We start from the raw sequence: 23339 nt of genomic DNA, 5'->3' as shown, positions 1-23339 counted from the left end.
AAAATTAAAAAGCTCACAATAAAAAAAAAAAACCAAGTAATTATTAACCTTAAAATTAACACTCCAAAATAAATTAGTAAACAAATAAATGAGGTGTTAAAAAAAAGATTATAATTGTAAATATTAATTTTCATTTTCAATAATAATAAAATAGTGAATAAAATGGCTGAAGTTTCCGGGCCGATGGACATAGACTCCTATACTGAAGCCTCAGACGAAATAAACACAGATTTAGATACTCTGATACAAAAACGTAATTTATTAGCTGACAATTTAACAGTGGTAAGTTTTAAAAAAAATTTTTTTGCTTATTAATTTTTTCTAATTAAATTTTTTATTGACTAATTTTTTTTTTTTTTTTTTTAAATTTATTTTCATTTTAATAATTTTATTTATTCACCCAGCAACCTAGATATGAAAATAAAGGCGGTGCGTTCATGACGGGGATAAACATATTCAGCAAAGAGGAGCAGCAAAAGCTAGAAGAGCGCGCGAAGCGCTTCGGAATGAAAGAAAATGCCCGGCAACTCGACGTAGAGGACGAGGAAGAATTGTACGAGAGTATGGGAGTCTCGGAGAGTGACGACAGCGCCAAGTACACGAGGTTCAACACTTTGCACATGCGAGGTACGGATAATATGAGCACACAAGACGTGTTTAATTATTTCAAGGACTACGCGCCAGCTTCGATCGAGTGGATAAACGATGTGTCGTGCAACGTGGTCTGGCTGGACAAAATTTCCGCCGCCAGGGCGCTGATAGGCTTGTCCAAGCGGATAACCTCCAAGGAGCCGGCGAAGGAAGAGGACGACACAATGGAGGGCCTTGAAAAAAAGCTTGCGGTTAGTATCAAGGACATTGATTTTCCTCTCCCTCCAGGAATCTGGAGAAAAGGCGTGGATTGCGCAAAATCCAAGACTGTGCTGCTGAGGTTCGCTACTACGTCGGACAAGAAGCCCGCGAATGCCGAGAAAATGAGTGAGTATTATAAAAAACACGGGAACCCTAATTACGGAGGGATTAAGGGAATTTTGACCCAGTCCAGGAAGCGGAAGTTCAGGGACGTCAATTGGCAGGAAGAGGAGAAGGAAGTTGTTAAAGAAGGCTTTAAAAATCCCTGGGGTTTCTTGTCGGAAGCCTGGGGCAGTCAGGACTCGGTTGAAGTTTATCAACGCGAGCGACCTCTGCCGGAGAGAACCGGAATTAAGGAACGGCTGGGCTTCAGAGCCAAGGAACCGAACGAAGGAACGGAGGGGAAGGTCAAGAGCAAGGTTATGAACATAATTAAGAGCAAAAGTGAAGACGGCGCCAGTCAGAGCGACAGCGACAGTGATGATGGCTGGAACAAGAGGAACAAGGTCCTCAGGATGAGGATGCACGCTGATGATGAGGAGGAGAAGGTTCAGAAGAAAAGGCTTACGCAAATGAAGCTCAAGATGCAGGACAAGGCTCAAGGAAATGACTTGAGGTCCAGGTTAAGAAGGGGAAAGCCCGCCGTTTATCATGAGCCGATTAGAGTCACGGTTTCTAATTTGGAGTATGGGAAAAATCTGCATTTGGAGCAGGAGGAGGAGGAGGAAGAAGAGGAAGAAGAACAGGAGGAGGTTCAGGAGGTGGAAGACAATGAAGTGGTTACGGAGGAGGATGATAAAGAAGAAGGAGAGTGGGAAGACGAGGAACAGGCCCAGGAATCTGAGGAATCGGACACTGATAGCAGCGACATCTCTGAGAAGGAAGTTCAAGGTCCTAAGGGGAGTGTTATTAAAGTTATTACCCGGCCGAAACCTAGAGTTGCTTCTACTGTTTGGGCTAGGTTGAATAATGAAGAGAAAAATAGTTCTGAAAGGTAATTTGGATTTTTTATTTTTGAATTAATCATTTTTTTTACATTTGGTGATTTAATATTTACTAGCAACCTTGGACATTGTGTGACAATTTTTTTTTTCGAAAAAGCAATGGCTAGTCGTTAAAGGGAATTTATTCAAGTTCTTGAAGCCCACCTTTAACTTTCTGTGCGATCGTTGGTTCCTGAGATATCGATAATAAAAGACAAAAAGATCCTCTTCTATTTGAAGACTGATATCTTGGCGAGAAGTGGACGTATCAAGGTGGATAAAAAAAGAAATTTAAGGGAAATGATCAAAGTATCCGATACTTATAGTGGTTGAGCAAAGAAAATTTTTTTCACGCCCGTAGACCAAAAAAAAAAAAAACTAAGTAAATTTTGAAAATTTTTTTGTTGTTGGTTTTTCTAAGACCACTCAAAAACCACGGAGGCTACAAAGTTTTGAAATTTTATTACGAAAACTAGACACTTGGAGCTACAATTTTATTTATTTTTTTTTTTTTTTTTGATTTTCTGTACGACCATTTCTCTCGAAGTTACGGCCTGTTAAAAATTGTCCAAGAATTGGGATTTTTTTTTTTATCCCTTAATTTTTTCCAACAACTTTGATCACTTTTTTTTTTTTTTATTTAATACAAATTATAACGGGATTTTCAATTTTAAAAAGTTTATAATTTAGAAAATTTTTTAAGAGTAACTTACGTCTTCAAATTGCCCAAAATATAAAAAAAAAATAACCAATCCCTAAAAAAATTTTTTTAAGCAAATAGTTATAAAAAATTGATGGCCCGGAATTTCAAAAAAATAACTGCGATATAAAATAATTTAATTTTGTACACCGACCTCAAAAGTTTACGAAAAGGTAATATAATACAGCGTCTAGACTAAAAATAAAAAGTAAAATAAATTAGTTTTGTTAAACAATTGTAATAAATTTTCCAACGCTACTTATATTAAACAATTATTTATAATTACAGGAATGAAGTAAAAAGCGTAAAAGGTGACCTGAGATCTCGGCTGGGATTCCACAACAGAGGAAGATCTCCCCTGAGAATAGAGGTCAAAAACGACAAGTACGCTGAAGAAAGTGACTCAGAATAATTACAACGAATCGTTGACAACTATAATTATAATTATTATAATTAATTGAACATATAAATACTAATATTTAATTTTAACTGTCAAATGAAAAGGCAAATAATTTTTTTACAATAAAATTGCCTTAACAAATAATTAAATAAACTCTGCTCTGCTTTAAATCCTAGCAATAAAACAAACGAGGAGATGGGAAACAATGAAACTTTGATTATCGGCCAATAAAGCCTTTTTTTTTTATTAGGACAATAATACTTTTAAGTCATTCATTTTTTATATCTTCAATACATTAATAATTATTTCTTTTTAAATACATACACATTTACATTTATTAACGAACATTTGATAAAAAGATGAGTTCATTTAAATAGTAATTTGTTTTTTTTTTTTTATTTTATTTTTTAAAGATCGACACTTGTGCCTTCAAACGTACGAGTTTATCAATTAATAGTATTTTAATTAATTAAATATTAAATATATATTTAAGCTACATTCATAGATTGATACAAATATTAAATAAAAACTTAGCGTATAAATTTAATTGGGTAATTAGTCTAGTATTTAATTAAACAAAAAGGATCCCATTGTGCTAATGTAATGTAACATAACATATTGTGTGACAAATGCCAAATGAAAGTATAAAATATTTTTTTTTTTGTTAATTACTTGTAAAAAAAATTTTCAGATAGTAGCTAATATAATCTAGATTATAATGAGTATAATCTAGATTATAATGAGTATAATCCAGATATCACTCAGTATAATCTGGAATTTTTTTAGCTACTATCTGAAATTTTTTTTCACCACAGATATCACTGAGTATTATCTAGGATGATATCCAGTGTCATCTTGTTCTTTTCGTGTAGTTTTAATAATTAAAAAATTTTTTCTTCTTAATCTTTACATTTAAACGGTTTTTAGTTAAAAGAGAAAAAAAAAAATTTTTATACGCCCTTTTAGGAAAAAAAAAAAAAAAAAAAAAAAAAACCCTATTTCTGTTTTAATACTTTTTTTTGACACTTGCCACGCAATATTTTCTTATTTTTTGATATTCTGTCTGTTTAGTTATTATTTTTTACAATAAACTTACTTTATCTCACGCACACAAGCTTCTACAAAAATCTACTTAGTCTTGATAAAATGAAGATTTGAATTGTTTTATTAAATATTGACATGGGCAAGTAAATAATCATTACAATTACAATTATAAACATTTTTTATAAGTTATAATTCAAGGTACTCAAGTTAACTTTGATCATTGACTTGCTACTTTCGTTTCTTCTTTACACTAACAAGCTTACAAAGCAGCAACAACAAATACAAAACATTTTTAAAATTTAATTTAAGTATATTAGGCCAGATATCGTTATTATATCGATAAAATTAATTTCTTTTAATTATCGCTCATAAATAATAAAATTATTTATGTTGCGGTCGCTTTGAGCGAATAATTGTCGCACGAGTAACTCGATAAACGCGAGAATGATTACCTTCATATTTATAAATGACCTTGCGAGCGAATATTATTTTTATTGAACATTTTTTTTTTTTTTGTTTCTCAAAAAAACAAATCTTGAATTTAAAATTGGAAGAACACGAAGTTAAATAAATCTCAAAATTTTAAAAATTACAATAAAAAATAATAATTAATAATTAATAATAATAATAATATAATATTTGTAATATACATTAACAAGATTTACAATAGCTTGCGCGATTATTTGTAAATATGGAATTGAATAATGGAAATAGCTAAAAACTGCTCTCTATATCTTCTTTCACACTAATTATCTCAAACCATAATTATCATTAATCATTACACTGCTAATAATTAATAATTAATCTCTCTTAACACACTCCGAGCATTCACACAACGTCCGATGATATCGAGGCATCTCTTTGGATAAAACTTGACGCTTAGTCAGCAGTTACATTTAAAATCTTTAAATATATGCGTGTGTATTTTTAAATTAATACACACACATACATATATTACATATACATTTAATTAAATTAATTTTTATTTATATTTATAATATATATATATATATATATATATATACTGTTATTTTTTTTTTTTTTTTTAACAGTAAAACTGAATTAATAAAATAATACAATCCTTGGATCATCGAAATTTAACTATAAAATGCAAATAAATGTCCCAGCGACAAAAGTACACGCTAAATGCCATTTTTTATTGTTCATAATTATAAATTTATATTTTTATTTTGTAATTATGATAAATAATAATCATTCTCTCATTAATCATTATCATTTAAATAATATTCTCACATCGACGTACCGATCACGTAATTGCTTGATATTATAATCACAGACAGATGTTTGGAATAACAATTAATCGGTATTATCGGCTGATGTAATTTTTTTTTAATATTAATGATAATAAAAATAATAATTACTAATTATCATTAATATAATATAATAATTAATTAATTAATAACTAAATATTGTTGTTAATATTAACTGATACGGAATCTAGAGCTATGACTGGATAAAATAATATTGGTTGAGTTAAAACTATAATTGTTTTATATCATACAAATTAATATTATGCAACTGGACACTATCGTGATCGCGGTGTTGCGCGGCATCTCAGTGGGATGCTTGATAGAGATCGGGAACTGATGATAGATGAGAGAAGAGACCTTTAATTAATAATTAATAATCAATAATATAAAAAATTATTTCATTTAATTAAATTGATCATCTTTGACCTTAATCACCCCGGTTTTTCGTCGCTCGCTTGGTAAAACTTTAAAACTTTAAAACTTTAGACTGTGTCTGGTTTCTGATATTGATACTGACTAATTATAATCATTAGTTCTCATTCATTCTCGATTTTTTAATTTTTTTTTATCAATTTAATTTAAACACAATCTTATAAATAATTTGATAAGTTTACGCCGATGATCAAGGTTGTCCCGTTTTTTTTTTTTTTTTTTTTTAAATGTAGTTCACTACATCGGATTATCCCGATGGTTTTCAGCGAACTGTGCGGTCTCGTCGAATATATACTGCTTTAGAACTTCTTTTGGAAGATCGTCTAGCTCCATATCGAATCTGAATGGTTCTTCCGCTACAGGCTGTAAAAAAAAAAATAAATTTTAGTACTTTTTTTTTTTTGTAAATTAAAATTTTTATAAAAATTAAATTTTTATTGACATTTTTTATTAACACTCATCGAGACCTTTCATTTGAGTACCCACATGAATTTTTCATATATTTTATATATTTATATATATTATATATATATATATATAAATATATGAAAAATATATAAAAATGCATGTGGGTACTCAAATGAAAGCTTTTGATGAGTGTAACATCGGGATGAGCTTATATCTTGAAAAACGTCAATATTTAAGAAAATACAGTGCAATTTAACATAATTAAAAATTTGATTAAATTGCATAATTTATTTATTTAATTTTTAAATAAATTTTATAATTATTTTTTAATCATTAAAAAATTTTTTTTACCCACAGGAATCAGATAATTAAAAATAAGCAATAAATATCATCAATTATATTATTAAGGCTATAAAAACTACTTAATACCTTCATTAAAGAGCCCCAATCCCAACACAAGTTAAATTAACCGTCATGTTCAACATTAGACAAATAAACTTAAAATAACTTTTCGTAAAATTGATAAAAATAAATTTTGCTAGATTTTTATCATGGCTTTTTTAAAAAAATAATTTGCTATAAAATTTTATTTGATTTGTCACTTTTTAAGAATAATAATGATAAAATTTTATGACTATATAATACTTGTATTGAATGCAAGATGGATCTCGTTAAATTTTAATAACCGATTGAATTTTGTTGAGAACATATTCTCTTTAAAATACTTTTGATATTTAAATTGATAATAAATGCGTTGTTATTTAGTTGATACTTGTAAAAATTTTTTTCATGAAAAATGACTTGCTGCATATTGTAAAAGACATTTCTCAGAACAAGTTGATAATAACTATAATTATCAGCCATAATCAATGAAAACAATTTATAAATAAAATGTGTAATAATAAAAAAATATCCAGGTGAATTTTTTAAGATATTTCAATAAAAATATATTGAATATTTACGAAATTTTTTTTTAATTTAAATTTAATTTTAATAAAAATTTTTTGCTAAATAATATTAAAATTAATAAAAAGAATAATTAAATTTTTTAATTTTTTATGGTAAAAAAAAATTGAAGCTTATCTAAAAAATTCTAATTACAAAAAATCTGCAATTTTGATTAAAAAAAAAAAATAATAATAATAATTACCTCATCAGCGGGATCATAATACTGCTCGAGGTAGGGATGTGCGAGTGCATCTTCAACAACAATCCTCTTATTAGGATTAAACGTCAGCATTTTATCGAGCAAATCCAGTGCTCGTGGATCTGCATTGGGGAACAAACAAGTCCAGGGTACCTTGGGTTTATACGGTAACGATTGTAAATAATTCCTTGCCTGTAAATAAATAAATATGACTAATCGCTCAAACATTTTTTCCCCTTCCCTCAGCCATCAACAACTAACAATCTCCATTATCATCATCATCATCATTAATCATTTTTACAATTCACCGTGATAATAAAATTAATAAAAGCAAATAACCTTCTCATTGATGATGCACTCAAGGTCCTCAGCAGAAGGCGAGCCCAGAACCCCCAGGATGTGGTTCAGCTGATCCAGGTAGTGTTTACCAGGAAATATAGCGCGCCTCGACAGCATTTCAGCGAGGATACAGCCGACAGACCAGATGTCTATGGACTTGGTGTAGCCCTTGGAGTTGAGCATGATCTCCGGGGCTCGGTACCACCTTGTAGCTACGTACTCCGTGAGGAAGCCCGCGTGGTTGTGATCCGGGTCCGCGACCCGCGCCAACCCGAAGTCGCAGATTTTAAGGTCACAGGTGGTGTTCAGGAGCAAGTTGCTGGGCTTCAAGTCCCGGTGGAGGACGTTTGCTGAGTGGATGTACTTCAGCCCGCGGAGGATCTGGTAGAGAAAGTAGCATATGTGGTCGTTGCTGATCGCCTGTGTCTTTAATAGTTTGTATAAATCCGTCTCCATAAGACACTGAACTATGTAGACGTCTTTCATCTGATCGATACTCGGTGCTCGTATTATGTCCCTTATGTCTATTATGTTTTCATGCCGAAATCGCGTGAGGATTTTTATTTCCCTTAACGTCCTCTGGCTGTATGTTTGATGCTCGAATGGGGATATCTTTTTTATCGCCACTTTTGTTTTTGTCACGTTGTCATAAGCCGACCTGAAACATTATTTATTATTAATTTAACAATTTTTTTTAATTATTAGAATAATTACAGTTTATTTTTTTTTAACAAACAAATTTGTTTAGAAAAATTATTTTCTAAAAATTGCATTTTTAATTTTTTTTAATTTCTATGTCAATTTTTTTTTTTTTTGGCAAAATTTATTTGTTAAAATTATTAAATATCTGCTAAATTAATTTTCATGTAAAATTTATGATTTCAAAGCTAGAAGACACTTATTAATTTTGATAGTAATTTCCTAATATTAAAAAAATTAATTTTAAAAAATATATTAAAATTCAATTGATGAAAATTAATGCACAGGTAAATTTTTTTATGTCTGAAAAAAATTTTACGTCGGCTAACTTCAACATCGGCTTATCTAGTCGATATTTTTTGACACCTCGTTTTCGTTGATAGTATCAACAAGTAAACAGTACCTTAATAGAATATTAAATATTTAAATTAACAGACATGAAAATTTATACAGAAAAAAATTCATTTGAAAATTGTAATTTTGTAAAGATAAAAAGTGATAATTTTATTATTACTATAAATTTATAATTTATAATTTGAAAATAAATTTAATTTATATGAAATAAAATACTTTTAAAAAAATTGATGCTAAAATTAAAAAAAAAAAAAAAAAAAAACTATTAACAAAATTTAAAAATAAAAAATGGTCAGCTGTCTGCTAATTTAAATATTAATTTACAAATTTATAATAATTTTGAATTTAAAAATTTAATATTGAAATTTACAGTCATCTGACAATTTAATAATAATTAAATTAATATTAAAAAATAATTTGTGTGAAAATTAAAAAAAAAATTGAATACAGTTTTTAAAAATAAAAAATAGTCAGTTATCTGTTAATTTTAAATCATTATAAAAATATACTAATTTATATTTTTTAATTAATAAATATAAATATTACTAAATAAATAAATTTTTTTTTAAATCTAAATGAAATTCTTTAAAAATAGTTTTTCTTATCACCAATTAATTTAAGAAAAAAAAAAAAAAAAAAAAAAAAAATAGTTAAAGCTGTCAGTTGTCATCATAAAAATAAACACATTAACAATATTTATCAGGAATTTAGTAACAGGATGTGATGTGGTTTAAAGCCTGACAAGTACCAGGAAAAAATTCCCTAGCAGAGCGAAGATAAATTAAAAATAACAGTGGAGCGAATGAACCGAGCAGCTGATAGTAGTCCTAGAAGTGAAATAAAAATAAAATGACAAGAGAAGATAAAACAATATTACTATTAGTATAAACTATTGTGAAACGGTGAATAAATTTGAATTGTAATGGACGATGTTTGATAGACGGTTGGCTCTAATTATTTATCTTGTCATGCAGACACCAGAGCACCAGCACCAGCACAAACACGAGCACCTGTGGGGCGGGGAGAGAAGTTGATGATTCACAGAGTAGACAAACATGTTATGTTATGTTTAAGTAATAATAATAGTTAAGTAATAATGATTGTACTCACACGACCATCCCGTAGGCGCCTTCGCCCATGTACGAAAGATTGGTGTACCTGGGGCCGACTTCGAATACCTGTCCTCTCACAATCTCGGCATTCGGATTAACGTTAGCTGCACCTTCATTCGCCATTTTGACAACTACGCTAAGTCACTAATATTGGCTGGAAACAACGGGCAGCCGAGCTCTGTGCTGAGTGTTCAGCGATGCTGAAGTCCTGTCTTGTTGTAACTTTTCTGCTAAGCTTTGAGCCTCTCGCTTGCCGTTTGCTGTGTCTGTAGAGAGACTTCTGGCGCTCTCTCGTAGCGTTTCTGGGACTTAAAAGCGCAAGATGGCGCTGAATGCCAGGGCGGGAAATTTTTTAATTTTGAAACTTGGGATTCCCGGATTTTTATGATTTTGGCGCTGTTTTCCGACAGGAGAGATGAAGAAATTATAATTTAAGATTTTAGGAGGTTAATTTATGAGTTTTGAAATTTTTTTTAATTATAATTAAACATTTTCTTGAAGATAAATTTTAATTTTCATATTTATTTATATTTCATTGAAATTGACAAATTTTAAAATTTTTCAAGATATTTAAAGCAATTAAATTATTATAAAAAAAAAAATAAATTTAAAAGTTTCACATAGAAAAATTAATAAAAATAAAGTTAGCCGATATTTTTAAATTTTTAATTGAAAAAATTTCAATTAAACAATTAAAAAAAAAAGTTTCACATGTAAAAAACTTGAAAAACTGCAAGTACAATTTTTTAAAAATATCTTTTTAATTGTAATTTAATTAATGTAAAAAAATTAAAAATTTTTAGACGTCTGCTAAATTCAGAGTCATAAAAATTAATAAAAATTACAAGTGAAAATTTTTAGAAGCATTTTTTTATTGTAATTGATTTGTTAAAAAAATTTTTTAAATAACTTCAGTATTATTTATTTATTATTTATTAATCAACATACATCGGCTATATACATCAGTAGAAGTTATTTAAAATAAAATAACATTAATTTAAGGTGAGCGATATTTGTAAAAAAAAATAAAATCGATTTTTTTTTTCATAAATCGTTAGAATATTATTTTAAAAATATGCCTGTAAATTTTCAACACAAAATTATTATTATTTATCTATTAAAAACTCATTTAATTCATTAAATCAATCAAAACTTCTCTGAATCTCTTCAATTACAAAAGAAGAAATATCAAGATCATAACCTCAGTTTAAAAAAATTATTTGATTTTCTGTTTTTTTCATCAACTTATTTCTTCCGTAGAGTTCTTAAAAAAGAAGTATTAAAAGAATTAACCAGATGTGTGCTAATTTTAGAACCATTGAACAAAATTCCAAAAAAAAAAAAAATGGAACACTGACGCGCAAGTGAATAAAGTGAGTCTCAAGCGACATTACAGAAATGTTCGCATTTTTTTAACTTCAAATCAACAGTAATAAATCATTAGTTAGCAATTATTTAATCTTAATTAATTAATTAAAAATTTCTTCAGTCACTTGACAATTTTATAATTTTTTTTAACAAATAAATTTGCTCCAAAAAAATTGCATTAGTAATTTTTTAAAATTTCTAAATGTCAATTTTTTTTTTGCCATAATTTATTTGTTACAAAAATTCTTAAAATTATCAACTATCTGCTAAGTTAATTTTTATATTGCTTTAGTAATAACTGAACGGTGGATTAAAAATTATAACATCTGATACTTTGATCCTGGACGGTGATATTATTCCGGATTTTAAAGCTCCGGTTACCTCAATCCGGTACAGTGGGAAATCCTAAAATGTAAGTAGACATTTTTATTATAATTATTATAATAAATATTAAAAAAAAAAAAATTAATTAATTACCTTAAAAATAATATTTTTAATTTTTTAATTCGTCCATCTAGGTCATGATTCATGATCACGCATGATTGATAAAAATAAAAATTGCTGATAATGATAAGAGTGATCACGCAGGTAGAGTTGGAGTGCAGAGTCTAGTTGAATTAAAAAAGCAGGAGATTGCATTTGTAAGTTGAAAAATTCCTTGTAAGCAGTGAGCATTAAAAAAAAATATTTGTCATTTCTGACGCTCTGATTCACAGCGTCCTCTTTCCGCATGACGTCAACTACGGATCTGGATAAATGAGACACATCAATCTCTGGCGTGTACGTGGTGTACGGCCTATACCTAAAATCCAAGTCGGAGCACAAGAGTTTTATATTATTATAGGAGCACCAAGTATAAGGTATAACCAACTCAGTATAGCTGCTGAATTTATCTGTAATCTACAATAAAAAAAAAAAAAAATAAAAAAAAAAAGGGTGTATAATAAGTGTATAATATAAACGTAAATATGTGTAGATATATTGATGTAAACATTCACACCTAGGATTAGTAATCCGCATTAATAATTTTCTTGAAGTTTATTGAAAAGTTTTCGAGAAACAATAACCAGGTTGTAGTTGTAATTGTAATCCAGTGATTTTTTCAGGTTCTGGCGTCTCAGTTTCCTTGGACATCTAAGCCAGTAAAAGTTTGTCTCCAGATCCAGTGGCCAGTGTCTCATTACCTTTTGAGTAATTAGCAGACCCACATTGCTACTGACTGGTCATGTTTATACTTACTAATGTTCGAGATAATTACTAATGATACCAGTGTGTGATTGTACTTGTTTTGTGCCCACAAATGCTTCGGTGATAATTGATAGACAATCTAATTGACAAGTGCTTCAAGCGTATGCTTTTTTTTAGGTATGTTTGGTTAAAATATTTTTTTTTTTAATTGCATTTTTAGTATTTTTAATTCTTTTACTCATGAAATTTTTCAATAAAAAAAAAATGATGAATGTGAATTCAGCAGACAGCTAATTTTTGAGAATTTTAACTTAATGGTTGTAAAAAAAATTTTTTAAATTGCATAGAAAAATATTGTTGCATTTTTTTTTACTATTTCTTCTGTAACAAATTAATTATTTGTTAATTATTAAAAAATTATCAGATATCTGCTAAATTCACACTCATAAAAAATGACAATAAAGTTAGCCGACATCTAAAAATTTTTAGAATTTTTTTTTATTGAAAAAATTATTACAAAAAAATAAAAAAAAAAATTCCACGTTTTAAAAAATTCAAAAATTGCAAGTGCAATTTTTTAAAAATATTTTTTTGTTTTAATTTAATTATCAAAAAAGAATCAAATTTTAATGACATTAAAAAAAAATTATAAAAATTTTTAGATGTTGGCTAAATTTATTTTTTAATATTTTGAGATTGATACTAGCAGACATTTGAAAATTTTTGGAGTTTTTATGGTGATACTGAAATTAGCATACATCTAACTATTTTTTTTTATTTTTATTGTAAATTTATTATAAAAATAAAAATAATTTTTTTTTTAAATTTGCACTTGTAATTTTTTTTTTAGTCTCTAAATCTGAAATTTTTTTAAGAAAAATATTTTTTTTTAATTTGCACTCATTATTTTTCAAAATTTTTTTTTCATTATAATTTGTTATAAAAATTTAAAAAAATCTTAAATGTCTGCTAATTAATGTCAGTATAATTAAAAAATAATTTATTTAGCAATAAAAAAAAAAAAAAACTTGTCAGTTTAAAATTTATGTAAATAAAAATTTACATAATGCTGTCATACACAATTTAAAACATTTATTCATCCATTAGCTATCATAAATAGCATAAATATATCCACTACAAAAAAAATTCTGCAATATTAAATAAAAAAAAATTCTTAATCATAAAACAATAAAAAAAAAATTATCTACTATTTTAATAACAAACAATAGAGCTAATGACTAATTTATTTCTTCTACAGATACCGTAAAACAATGGCCCAATCAACGACAATAGAAACAGTGACAATCACCAAGCCATTCAAAGTAAGTTTCCCCAGCAATATCAATAATTTCGATGACATAAATATCGAAGACCTGGATTTGATGACACTTAGACACTCACTAAATAAATATCAGTTATTACTTATGATTAAAAACGTGAAGTGGATCGTAAATCGTAAGGTGAGTCGCGCAAGCGTGACTCCGGTTGGAAAAATCGAAGGCGACTGCGCCCTGTTCTCGGCATCGCCACCCTAGACCCCACTGTCCTAGTCTGGCGATAGTAATTCGTAAATCCGTAATCGGAAAACGGCACAGAAAAAGTTATGAAACGGCATAGAGCATGTAAATTAGATCTTTGAACCCACTGATCTTGGACTGAAGCACCAGTAGTACTCTAAGTTTAATTATTCACAAGTGATTACTGGTGAATGGTTGGTGACACCTTCAGAGCCGCTGCAAGTTACAAGTTGTGGTTGTAATATTGAGATAAGACCATCAAGAGAAGAAAGTCATAAGTTTGGTGGGTTCTGAAGCGTGCCTCACCCTACGAGTGAGTGATCTATGGCGGGGCTCAACCGGGTCTACGACGTTCCATAGAAAAATAAAAATAAAAATAAAAAATTAAATTAAATTAAAAATATTCTTCTTGCTAATTATTTAATTTTTTACTTCAAGCGTTTAAAAAAAAATTTAGTGAATAAATAAATAATAAATCAACAATATGATAATGTATACTGTCGCAGACGATCACATGGGGGAGAATGAAATCGCCCAGGTATCCAAGACAACCGACAGTTTCGATTTTATAAAATAAGTTCAATTAAATAAAGCATAATTGCAGGAATAATTATCATCTATTTTTTTTTTTTTTTTTTTTTTTTTTTTTTTGTTTGCATTGGTATGCGGAATAATCGTGATCTTGCTGATGATTATGGGACTGGCGTCGGCGGACTGGCTGATGGCGGTGGGATGGCGTCAAGGATTGTTCACACACTGTATTGCGGATGGTGCAGAGACACCGCTGCCTTTTAACGTTGTAGCTGAACCCGGATGCTATTCCGCCAGAGACGTTGGGTACATTAAAGCTGTCGCTGCTTTGTGTATTGTTTGTCTGGTGGCAGATATCGTCGGGACTCTGCTGACCTGGCTTGGACTTAAGTCCAAGGATCACAGGAATAAACATCGCTGCTACAGGATTGCTGTCATTTGCATGTTACTAGCTTGTAATTATTTATTTATTCATTTATTTAGTAGTCGCTTGTTTGAGAAATAATTTTATTTTTAATCTTAACTATTAATTTTTGATTTCTTATTGAGTAAAGTCTCCCAAAAAGTCAACTTTTTTTTTATAACGCTTCTCAAGCGGGAAAAAAATTTTTTTGGTAATATTTTGTTAAATTTAACAATTATTAATTTTTTACTTCTTGTTAAATATAAAATTTACCAAAAAGTCAACAGTTTTTTATGTGACGCTTGAGTGTTGGTTTAGTTTGATAATTATAAAAATTATTTAGTTTTGAAATTCGCGCCTAAAAAGTTTAAATTATTACGCGGGATTAAATCTAGGTGTCACTATTTTATATTAATACAATTAATACATTAATTTAATGGCGGACGCCCGATTTTAAGCGTTTTTTTGGCAATTATAATTAAAAGAAGAAATTTTAGACGACAAAAATTTGTGGGGACCTTCTAATAAGAATTATCAATCAGATAAAAAAAGAATTTTATCAATTGATCATGTCGTTCAAAAGTTATCGAAGTTATAAAACTTCACACTTAACTTTTTAGGTTATGAAGAAAACTTTTTAATTTTTTTTTTTAATAAAAAGAAGAAATATTAAAATACTTCTCAAACAAGCGATTAAAAAACTTAAAGTATAAATTAACTAATTAAATTTGTATTTTCAGTGATAGCTCTGCTGATCGCGTTGATAATATACCCAGTTTGTTTCACCGGAGAACTGAATCTCGGGAATAGAACAGTCTGGGAGTTCGGATGGGCTTACGGGGTCGGCTGGGGCGCAGCGATATTCCTCTTCGGTGCAGTGATACTCCTGTGGTTCGACAAAGAGAGCGAGGAAGTATACTATAAGGAGCGTAAAATAGTGCGCGAAGACATGACAAGTGGCGGAAACAATGCCATGATTGGCCACGGAATTGCTAGCCACCATGGCACCATGAGAACTGGGCTCCAACATGCCTAGTGGCATTGTACCCTGCCCGATGTTGTCCTTTAGGTGATTTCAATTGATATTTTTTTCTTCAATATTTTATTTTCTATCACACAACCTATTTTTATTTTATTTTTTCACATAAAACATATTTTTATTTTTAATATTATGTTGCTAAATTTAAAATTTCTTTAATATTGAAAAAAAAAAAAAAAAAAAAAAATGACAGATCTATTGATTATAAATTTTATAATTAATTAATGTAAATCGGAGACCAATTCGCGTAAAACTCTGTGACTGCCACTGCTGCGCTACAAAAGTGCGTATATTATTTATAAAAAAAAAAAACTAATTAATTAATTGATTGTCTAAATTAGATAAAATTTATTTTAAAATAACGAAAAAACTGAAAGTGAGGGACATTGAAAGTACGGCAGCTTAAAAATATTTATTTATTTTGTAGTTATATTTATATATATATAATATATCTAAGCTAGGAATTTAAAAAAAAAAATAAATTCTACATGGAAAAAACAAGATGACACTGGTTATCATCCCAGATTATAATGAGTATAATCTAGATTATAATGAGTATAATCTGGATTTTTCTAGCTATTATCTGAAAATTTTTTTTTCATCACAGATATCACTGAGTATAATCGGGAATGATATCCAGTGTCATCTTGTTCTTTCCGTGTACAATTAGGTCTTGAAATTATAATTTAAAATTGTAAAATATTACACATAAATTTATTTATATTTTTTATATTATAAAATCTATTTTTATTAATTAATTAATTTAGTATATAATTGTCTGAAAAAATGAACAGAGTAGCAGCTTAATAATAGACTCAATAAATTAGCGATTAATTATTTTAAATAATTAGGCAGCTTATCAAGATAGTTTATTTTTTATGTCCCTCGTTATATTACTGTTTTAATTATTTACATCACTAATTATAATTTTTTTTTTTTTTTTTTATTTGTAATTAATTTATATTAATCATTGCTCATCGACTTGTGTACTAACAGTACTTATATACTAAAGTTTATTATTATCATTATTAATTGATATTATTTTTATTACTATTTAATTGTACAAAACCAAACGGTTAATGAAATAGAAGCAGCTCGGGCAGGCAAAACCGATCCATTGCGCCATATGCATTACTATTAATTACGCATATGTATATAATACCTTAGAAATTTTATATATTATATATTATATATAAAAATTAATAGTTGTCATAGTACCAGTGCTATTGTTAGATTAATAATTATAAATTATAATATTAATAATGAATTATTGAATATATTGTAAAATTATAAGCACGAATAATTAATTAATTAAATTAATTAATGTAGAGAGAAGAAATAATGCTTAATTAATAGATTTCTTATTGAGAGCCGTGAGACCGAGGTTAATTAAAATTAATTGAATAATATTTTTAATGAACTACTGTTGAACATAGTTTTTCTGATGAATTAAATGTTTAAATAAATTTATTGTAATAATTAATAATTATGTGACTGAAATATATACATTTATTATATTGTATTACTGATTACTGAAAGGAATGTTCGAATAGAAAAAAAAAATAATTAAGCGATTAGTGATATGATTGTGACTAATTCCGTCTGGTTTTAAAATATAAATATTTAAATTACAATTCCGAATATAGATAAATCGACGATTAGATTATTTTTTAAGTAATTTTAATATTTAAGATGTTGGTTAACTCTTTGGCACTTTCATATCACCTAACATATCGTTATCATCTATGCGTATAGTTTATGTTTATGTAGACCGATATTGTAATGTAATGATTAATTATTAATTAATGTTAGATGAGGAAATATGACGGAGATGTTACCAAGATTGGAGAACCGATTGAACCGGGTAATTAAGTATTTCATTGTTAGATGTCTTTATTAACAGCCTATCAAATGTAGATATTTTAGAGTGTATCATATAGTGATGTTATATTATTAATTGTAACAGAACAAATTATTGTCCATTGTCATTTGTTGTGAGCATATCGCAGTATTGTACAAAAAATAAATAAAAATATCCGTCGATCAATTTTTTTTATCTTCATTTTTTTTTTTTTAAATAATAAAAAATAGATTTTGATTCTGAGGAAAAAATTCAAGGTAATTTTAAGGAGTTTTTTTTTTTAAAACTGATAGAGCGATTGTTTTTAAATTTTCTAAATACCTTTAAAATTTTTTATTACAAAAAAATTAAAAAAAATTTCATTTGTAGAAAACTCTAAAAACTACCAGTGCAATTTTTGAAAAATAATTTTTAGTTTGAGTTTAATAAATAAAAAAAATTTAAGAAATTAAAAATGTTGGTTAGTTTTAGTATCATAGATAGACATCTGACATTTTTTTTTATTTTTACTACAAATTAACTTTAGAAAAAAAAAATAGTTTTAAAAAAATTTGCACTTGCAATTAAAAAAAATTTTTACAATTCACAATTTTTTTTATTTTTTTAACAAATAAATTATAGCAAAAAAAAACTTATTAAAAAAATGGACTTGTAGAAATTTTAATAAAGAGAAAATGAAAAAATTATCAAGTGACAGCTAACTTTAATGTCATAAATGTAAATAAATACCTCCATTTTCTGTTTTTCTGTCAAATCTGGTACTGCGACTCTGGTGGTGATTCTTTACACTAATTTTTCTAAAACGACAAAAGTATCTTTCTAACCTTCCGCAGCATAAAATTTATCAGCTGCTGCATCAAAGAAATCATTTAAAAAATAAATATTGTAACCTCAAACTGACAGCCGGCTCGCAAACAGTTACTATCCTATAAAGAAAATTTGTATAAATATTAAGTTAAAATAAATTATTAAAAAAATGGTTGTAAGACAATATGAAGAGGAGTTGAAATATCTCGAAAAAATTAATAATCACTGCTGGCGTATAAAAATGGGATTTCAGCCAAATATGAAGGTAATTTTAAAAAATATTTTTATAATAGAATTTGCACATAAACTTAGTATTAAAAAAAAAAAAATTGTGCTTACATTTTTATTAGTTTATTAATTAATGACATTAAAGTTAGCAGTCACTTGACTATTTTAAAAATTTTTTTTAGCAAACAAATTTGTTTAAAAAAATTATTTTCAATTTTTTTAAATTTCTACATGTCAAATTTTTTGCCATAATTAATTTGTTACAATAATTATTAAATATCTGCTAAATTAATTTTCATTGTTAATTAAAAAAAAAAAAAAAAAAAAAAATGACATTCAAAATTTCATGAGTAAAAATTCTTTTCAATTTTAAAAATTAAATAATTAAAGAAAAATGTTTTTCAATTTTACTCAAATTTACCGCAATTAATTAAAAAAAATTCATATTTATAATTCTACTTGAAAAAAAAAAAAAATTTTTTTTTCAAGACTTGCTATTTCTAATTATAATAATTAAAATTATTATTACAAAACTTCCAGGTTGAAGGAGTATTTTACGTGAACGAAACCCTAGAAAAACTAATGTTAGAAGAACTCCGAAATTCGTGCTACCCTGGAGCAGTGGGTGGATTTCTTCCTGGAGTAAAGCAAATCGCGAACGTAGCAGCGCTGCCAGGAATAGTGGGTAGATCAGTGGGGCTGCCCGACGTGCATTCAGGCTACGGATTCGCGATAGGAAACATGGCAGCATTCGACATAAACGACCCGAAGTCGATAGTCTCCCCAGGAGGCGTAGGCTTCGACATAAACTGTGGAGTGCGTTTGCTGAGAACGAATCTCTGGGAAAGAGACGTGGCTCCAGAGAAGGAGCAAATAGCGCAGAGCATGTTCGACCACATTCCAGTGGGAGTGGGTTCCAAGGGGATAATCCCGATGAAGGCAGCGGACCTGGAGGAGGCTCTGGAGATGGGAATGGACTGGTCGCTGCGCGAAGGCTACAGCTGGGCCGAAGACAAGGAGCACTGTGAGGAGTACGGCCGAATGCTCACCGCAGATCCTTCCAAGGTTTCTGAACGAGCGAAAAAACGCGGGCTTCCCCAGCTGGGAACTCTCGGTGCCGGGAACCATTACGCCGAAATCCAGGTGGTTGATGAGATATATGATAAGTTAGCGGCCTGCAAGATGGGGATCGAGGAGAAAGGCCAGGTTTGTGTGATGATTCACTCAGGAAGCCGCGGGTTCGGCCACCAGGTCGCGACTGATGCTCTGGTAGCCATGGAGAAGGCTATGAAGCGTGATAACATTGAAACTAACGACAGGCAGCTGGCTTGCGCTCACATTAATTCTCAGGAAGGCCAGGATTATTTAAAGTCCATGGCCGCTGCGGCGAACTTCGCCTGGGTCAACCGCAGCTCCATGACCTTCCTAAGTCGGCAAGCTTTTGCCAAGCAGTTCCACATGGCTCCAGATGACCTGGACATGCAGGTTATCTACGACGTGTCTCACAATATCGCCAAGGTTGAAGAACACCTGGTTGACGGTAAGCTCAAGACTCTCTTAGTTCACAGGAAAGGTTCCACCCGCGCTTTTCCGCCTCACCATCCTCTCATTCCGGTGGACTACCAGCTGACCGGTCAACCAGTTCTTATTGGAGGAACTATGGGCACCTGCAGCTATGTTCTCACTGGAACTGTCCAGGGCATGCGCGAAACTTTCGGTTCCACGTGCCACGGCGCTGGTCGCGCCCTCTCTAGGGCCAAGTCTCGCAGGAAACTTGATTATCAAGACGTGCTGAATAAAATGGAGAGCATGGGAATCTCTATCCGGGTCGCTTCTCCGAAACTGGTCATGGAAGAAGCTCCGGAGTCTTATAAAAATGTTACTGATGTTGTTGACACTTGTCACGCTGCCGGGATTTCCAAAAAGTGCATCAAGTTACGGCCTATTGCTGTTATCAAAGGATGATTTCGGGTTGTTGGGGTAATTTCTACAAGTCATTTTGTATTTTATAAGAATTTTTTTTGTTATTATTTGTTAATTAATTTTTTTTTTTTTTTTAAGTAAAATGATACTTAGTCGATTGTATAAAAATTGTAAAAGTTTTTCAATTATTGATTTGATTTTTTTCAAGATAATTTGTTGAATTTTGCTGAAGTCATCAATGGTCTTGAAGATTTTGTACTTTTGATGAAAATTTGGAGTATTAAACATTTTTTGTAATTAAATTAGAATATTTAAGCTAAATAATTGATATTAAAAAAATAAATATTAGATTGTAATTTTTATTTTTGTGTACTTTATAAAATTTTTAAAAATTCTATCAAAATTTCAAATAAGGTAAAATACCCAGTTTTTGACACTTGCAATTTTATTTTAATTAAAAAAAAAAATCAACTCTAATTAATTAATTAATAAATATAATTTTTTAATTGTAAATTTTGAGAATATTTAATTTTTTTTAATTAGAACAAAATTGCAAGTGTCAATAAATGGATCTTTTTTTTTTTTTTTTTTATTAAAATTTTATAAATTTTTATACGTAAAATGGACTGATAAAATTTTATGAAATCTCAAAATTATATAAAAAAATATAAAATTTAATACCAACAATAATTCTTAAGGTTTTAATTATAATTTAATAAAATTTCATAAAAGTTTACCCTTGCAACTTTGTTTACAATTGAGCAAGGAAAAGGAAAATGGCTAATAAACATATTATATAATTTATTAATTTATTTTTTTTTTTTTTTTATTAGAAATAATGTACAATTTGTCTAATTTTCATTATTTATCATGGAAGCTATTAGACTATTTTGACTTTTGCACAGGAATAAAATTCGCCGTGGCATTTACATATATAATTTATAATTAATTAGTTTTATTTATTTATTTGTTATATTTAATTAATTATTTATATATATATTTATTATTATTATTATTATTATTATTAAATAATCTATTATTAGACAAGTCCTCCATTGACTAGAGATAGAAAAACACGATGAAAAAGTTGGTAAACTTTTCCATAACAAGGAAGATAGTGAAACGAAGACCGTCACCTTTAATTACTATCAATGATTCCCAAACACGCTTTTAATTATTAATTTATAAAGTAATTAAGCACCGTTGTGAGTACGAGACAATAAAGAGTAAAAGCGTGTGAAAGATAACAAAATAATATAATAACTCTAATTAGTCACTGGAGGAAATGCGTTCCGAAATACACTGCCGACCAGTGAGGACGAAGTGGTCGGGAATGCATTCCTCTAAATTCCTATTATTATTATATTTATATTTATAATTATAATTATTTATATTTATATTTATAATTATTTATAGTTATATTTATATTAAAGTTGTTTGTAAAAAAACTTTTCTCTGTATTAAATACTATCTACTTATGAAAGATGATAGTCAGGCGAGGGTTCAGCAACGGATTCCGTTGTAAAAAGTGGATTAGGAAATTCCGGAGGATGTGGCAGTGGACCGGCAGTCTTTGGCTGACGTCTATAGGCCATCAGCCAGCAGGATACGGCTATGGCCACGGCTACTAGAGCAAGTAGAGCTGTTATTACTAGGGACACTATGAAGCCCGTCGTTGATACACAAATGTCTTCAGCTCGCTGGGCTGCTGGGACTGAAATTAAAATTTTTTTTATTAGTTTTTTTTTGTTAGTGCTAATAATTAATTATTATACTAAAATTAAGAGACACTATATAATTTTTTTAATTAATTAATTATAGCAAAAAAAATTTATTTAAATAATTTTATTTTTAAAAGCTCCAAAAAAATATAAATGCAATTTTTTTTAAATAATTTTTTTGACCTAGTTTATTTTTAAAAAATTAACTTTCATAATTAATTAATTAAAGTTTTCATAACAAAAGTTATTTGAGTAAAAAATTGGATGAAAATTAATTTTTTTAATATTTCATTACTTCAAAATTATTTTAATTTTTTTTTTTTTAACAAAAAAATTTGATTTAAAAATTTATTTTTAAAAAATTGCATTTTCTAATTTTTTAAAATTTCTAAATATCAATTTTTATTTTTTTTTTTTTTTGTTTTTTTTTTTTTTTTTTTTTTTTTTTTTTTATAATTTATTTATAACAAAAATTCTCAAAATTAATGATACTGAAATTAACAGGCATCTGATTTTTGTTTTTATTTTTATAATAACTAAATAATTATAAAAAAGTTTTAATATAAAAATTTTTCATCTAAAAATGAAAAATAAGTGAAATTTTTTAAGAATATAATTTTTAGATAATAATTAATTTTTTTAATCAGTCTAATCATTAAAAAATCAAGTGTTGGCAATTTATTTTTACAAAATTCATTTCTTTTTCCAATAAAATGAAGGTTATGTCATGCATTAAAATTTGATTTAAAAATCAAAAATACTTACATTCAGCAGGATCAGCAGTGTATCTCTCCTCTCGCCTTTCAACAGTACGTATCAGATTGGATTGTATCGTAATTTCTTCCCTGAGTTGGCCATCAAAGCCTTCAGTAACAGACAAAGCTGTGTCGTTATAATCATTACCAATTTCACGTTTCTTACGTCCAAACGCATTGTATCCTCGACAGTTAACCTAAAAAAAATCAAGAACAAACATTAATTACAAAAAACTCCTCAAATCGACAATAAATTA

The 23339-nt window shown here is 28.5% G+C and overlaps 5 protein-coding genes and 2 long non-coding RNA genes across 8 annotated transcripts in view; 4 read left to right on the top strand and 3 right to left on the bottom strand.

Annotated features, from left to right (window-relative positions):
• The first annotated feature begins 63 nt into the window (after positions 1–63).
• On the top strand, positions 64–5817 carry LOC141530194 (uncharacterized). Its single transcript, XM_074247211.1, has 3 exons — positions 64–282; positions 405–1846; positions 2824–5817. Exons 1-3 carry the CDS (start codon positions 163–165, stop codon positions 2945–2947), a joined length of 1686 nt encoding a protein of 561 aa, XP_074103312.1. The 5' UTR covers positions 64–162; the 3' UTR covers positions 2948–5817.
• Rl (Mitogen-activated protein kinase rl) lies at positions 4588–10003 on the bottom strand. The gene is made up of 4 exons (XM_074247319.1): positions 9740–10003; positions 7577–8234; positions 7241–7429; positions 4588–6045 (listed from the first exon to the last, which is right to left on the bottom strand). The coding sequence occupies exons 1-4, from the start codon at positions 9862–9864 to the stop codon at positions 5920–5922; spliced, it is 1098 nt and encodes a 365-aa protein (XP_074103420.1). The 5' UTR covers positions 9865–10003; the 3' UTR covers positions 4588–5919.
• Positions 10004–11379: 1376 nt separating this feature from the next.
• On the bottom strand, positions 11380–12249 carry LOC141530521 (uncharacterized). The gene is made up of 3 exons (XR_012479765.1): positions 12110–12249; positions 11587–12009; positions 11380–11514 (listed from the first exon to the last, which is right to left on the bottom strand). It is a non-coding gene; the product is annotated as an uncharacterized LOC141530521 (long non-coding RNA).
• Positions 11425–12354, top strand: LOC141530479 (uncharacterized). The gene is made up of 3 exons (XR_012479764.1): positions 11425–11521; positions 11628–11969; positions 12216–12354. It is a non-coding gene; the product is annotated as an uncharacterized LOC141530479 (long non-coding RNA).
• Positions 12355–13568: 1214 nt separating this feature from the next.
• Positions 13569–17834, top strand: LOC141530347 (transmembrane protein 47). 2 transcript variants are annotated; one of them, XM_074247515.1, is made up of 3 exons: positions 13569–13623; positions 14468–14800; positions 15489–17834. In XM_074247515.1, exons 1-3 carry the CDS (start codon positions 13569–13571, stop codon positions 15782–15784), a joined length of 684 nt encoding a protein of 227 aa, XP_074103616.1. In that variant the 3' UTR covers positions 15785–17834. The 2 variants fall into 2 exon arrangements, with proteins under 2 accessions (XP_074103616.1, XP_074103537.1); XM_074247436.1 differs by lacking the exon at positions 13569–13623 and adding an exon at positions 13857–14353 and having other exon boundaries at positions 14465–14800.
• Positions 17835–18528: 694 nt separating this feature from the next.
• Rtcb (RtcB RNA ligase) lies at positions 18529–20931 on the top strand. Its single transcript, XM_074259872.1, has 2 exons — positions 18529–18720; positions 19224–20931. Exons 1-2 carry the CDS (start codon positions 18625–18627, stop codon positions 20646–20648), a joined length of 1521 nt encoding a protein of 506 aa, XP_074115973.1. The 5' UTR covers positions 18529–18624; the 3' UTR covers positions 20649–20931.
• Positions 20932–21392: 461 nt separating this feature from the next.
• The window catches only part of Dpy (fibrillin-like protein dumpy), a 77215-nt gene continuing 75268 nt past the window's right edge, over positions 21393–23339 (bottom strand). The window contains 2 exon segments of the mRNA XM_074254773.1: positions 21393–22320; positions 23093–23279. Coding sequence (XP_074110874.1) covers positions 22082–22320; positions 23093–23279 — 426 coding nt within the window. The 3' untranslated portion in view covers positions 21393–22081.

The sequence above is a fragment of the Cotesia typhae genome, unplaced genomic scaffold (genome assembly GCF_013202065.1).
Source record: "Cotesia typhae breed Kobodo isofemale line unplaced genomic scaffold, CoteBio_Ctyphae contig_10, whole genome shotgun sequence".
NCBI classification, from domain to species: Eukaryota; Metazoa; Arthropoda; class Insecta; order Hymenoptera; family Braconidae; genus Cotesia; species Cotesia typhae.
This window is presented reverse-complemented; position numbering and strand designations above follow the sequence as displayed.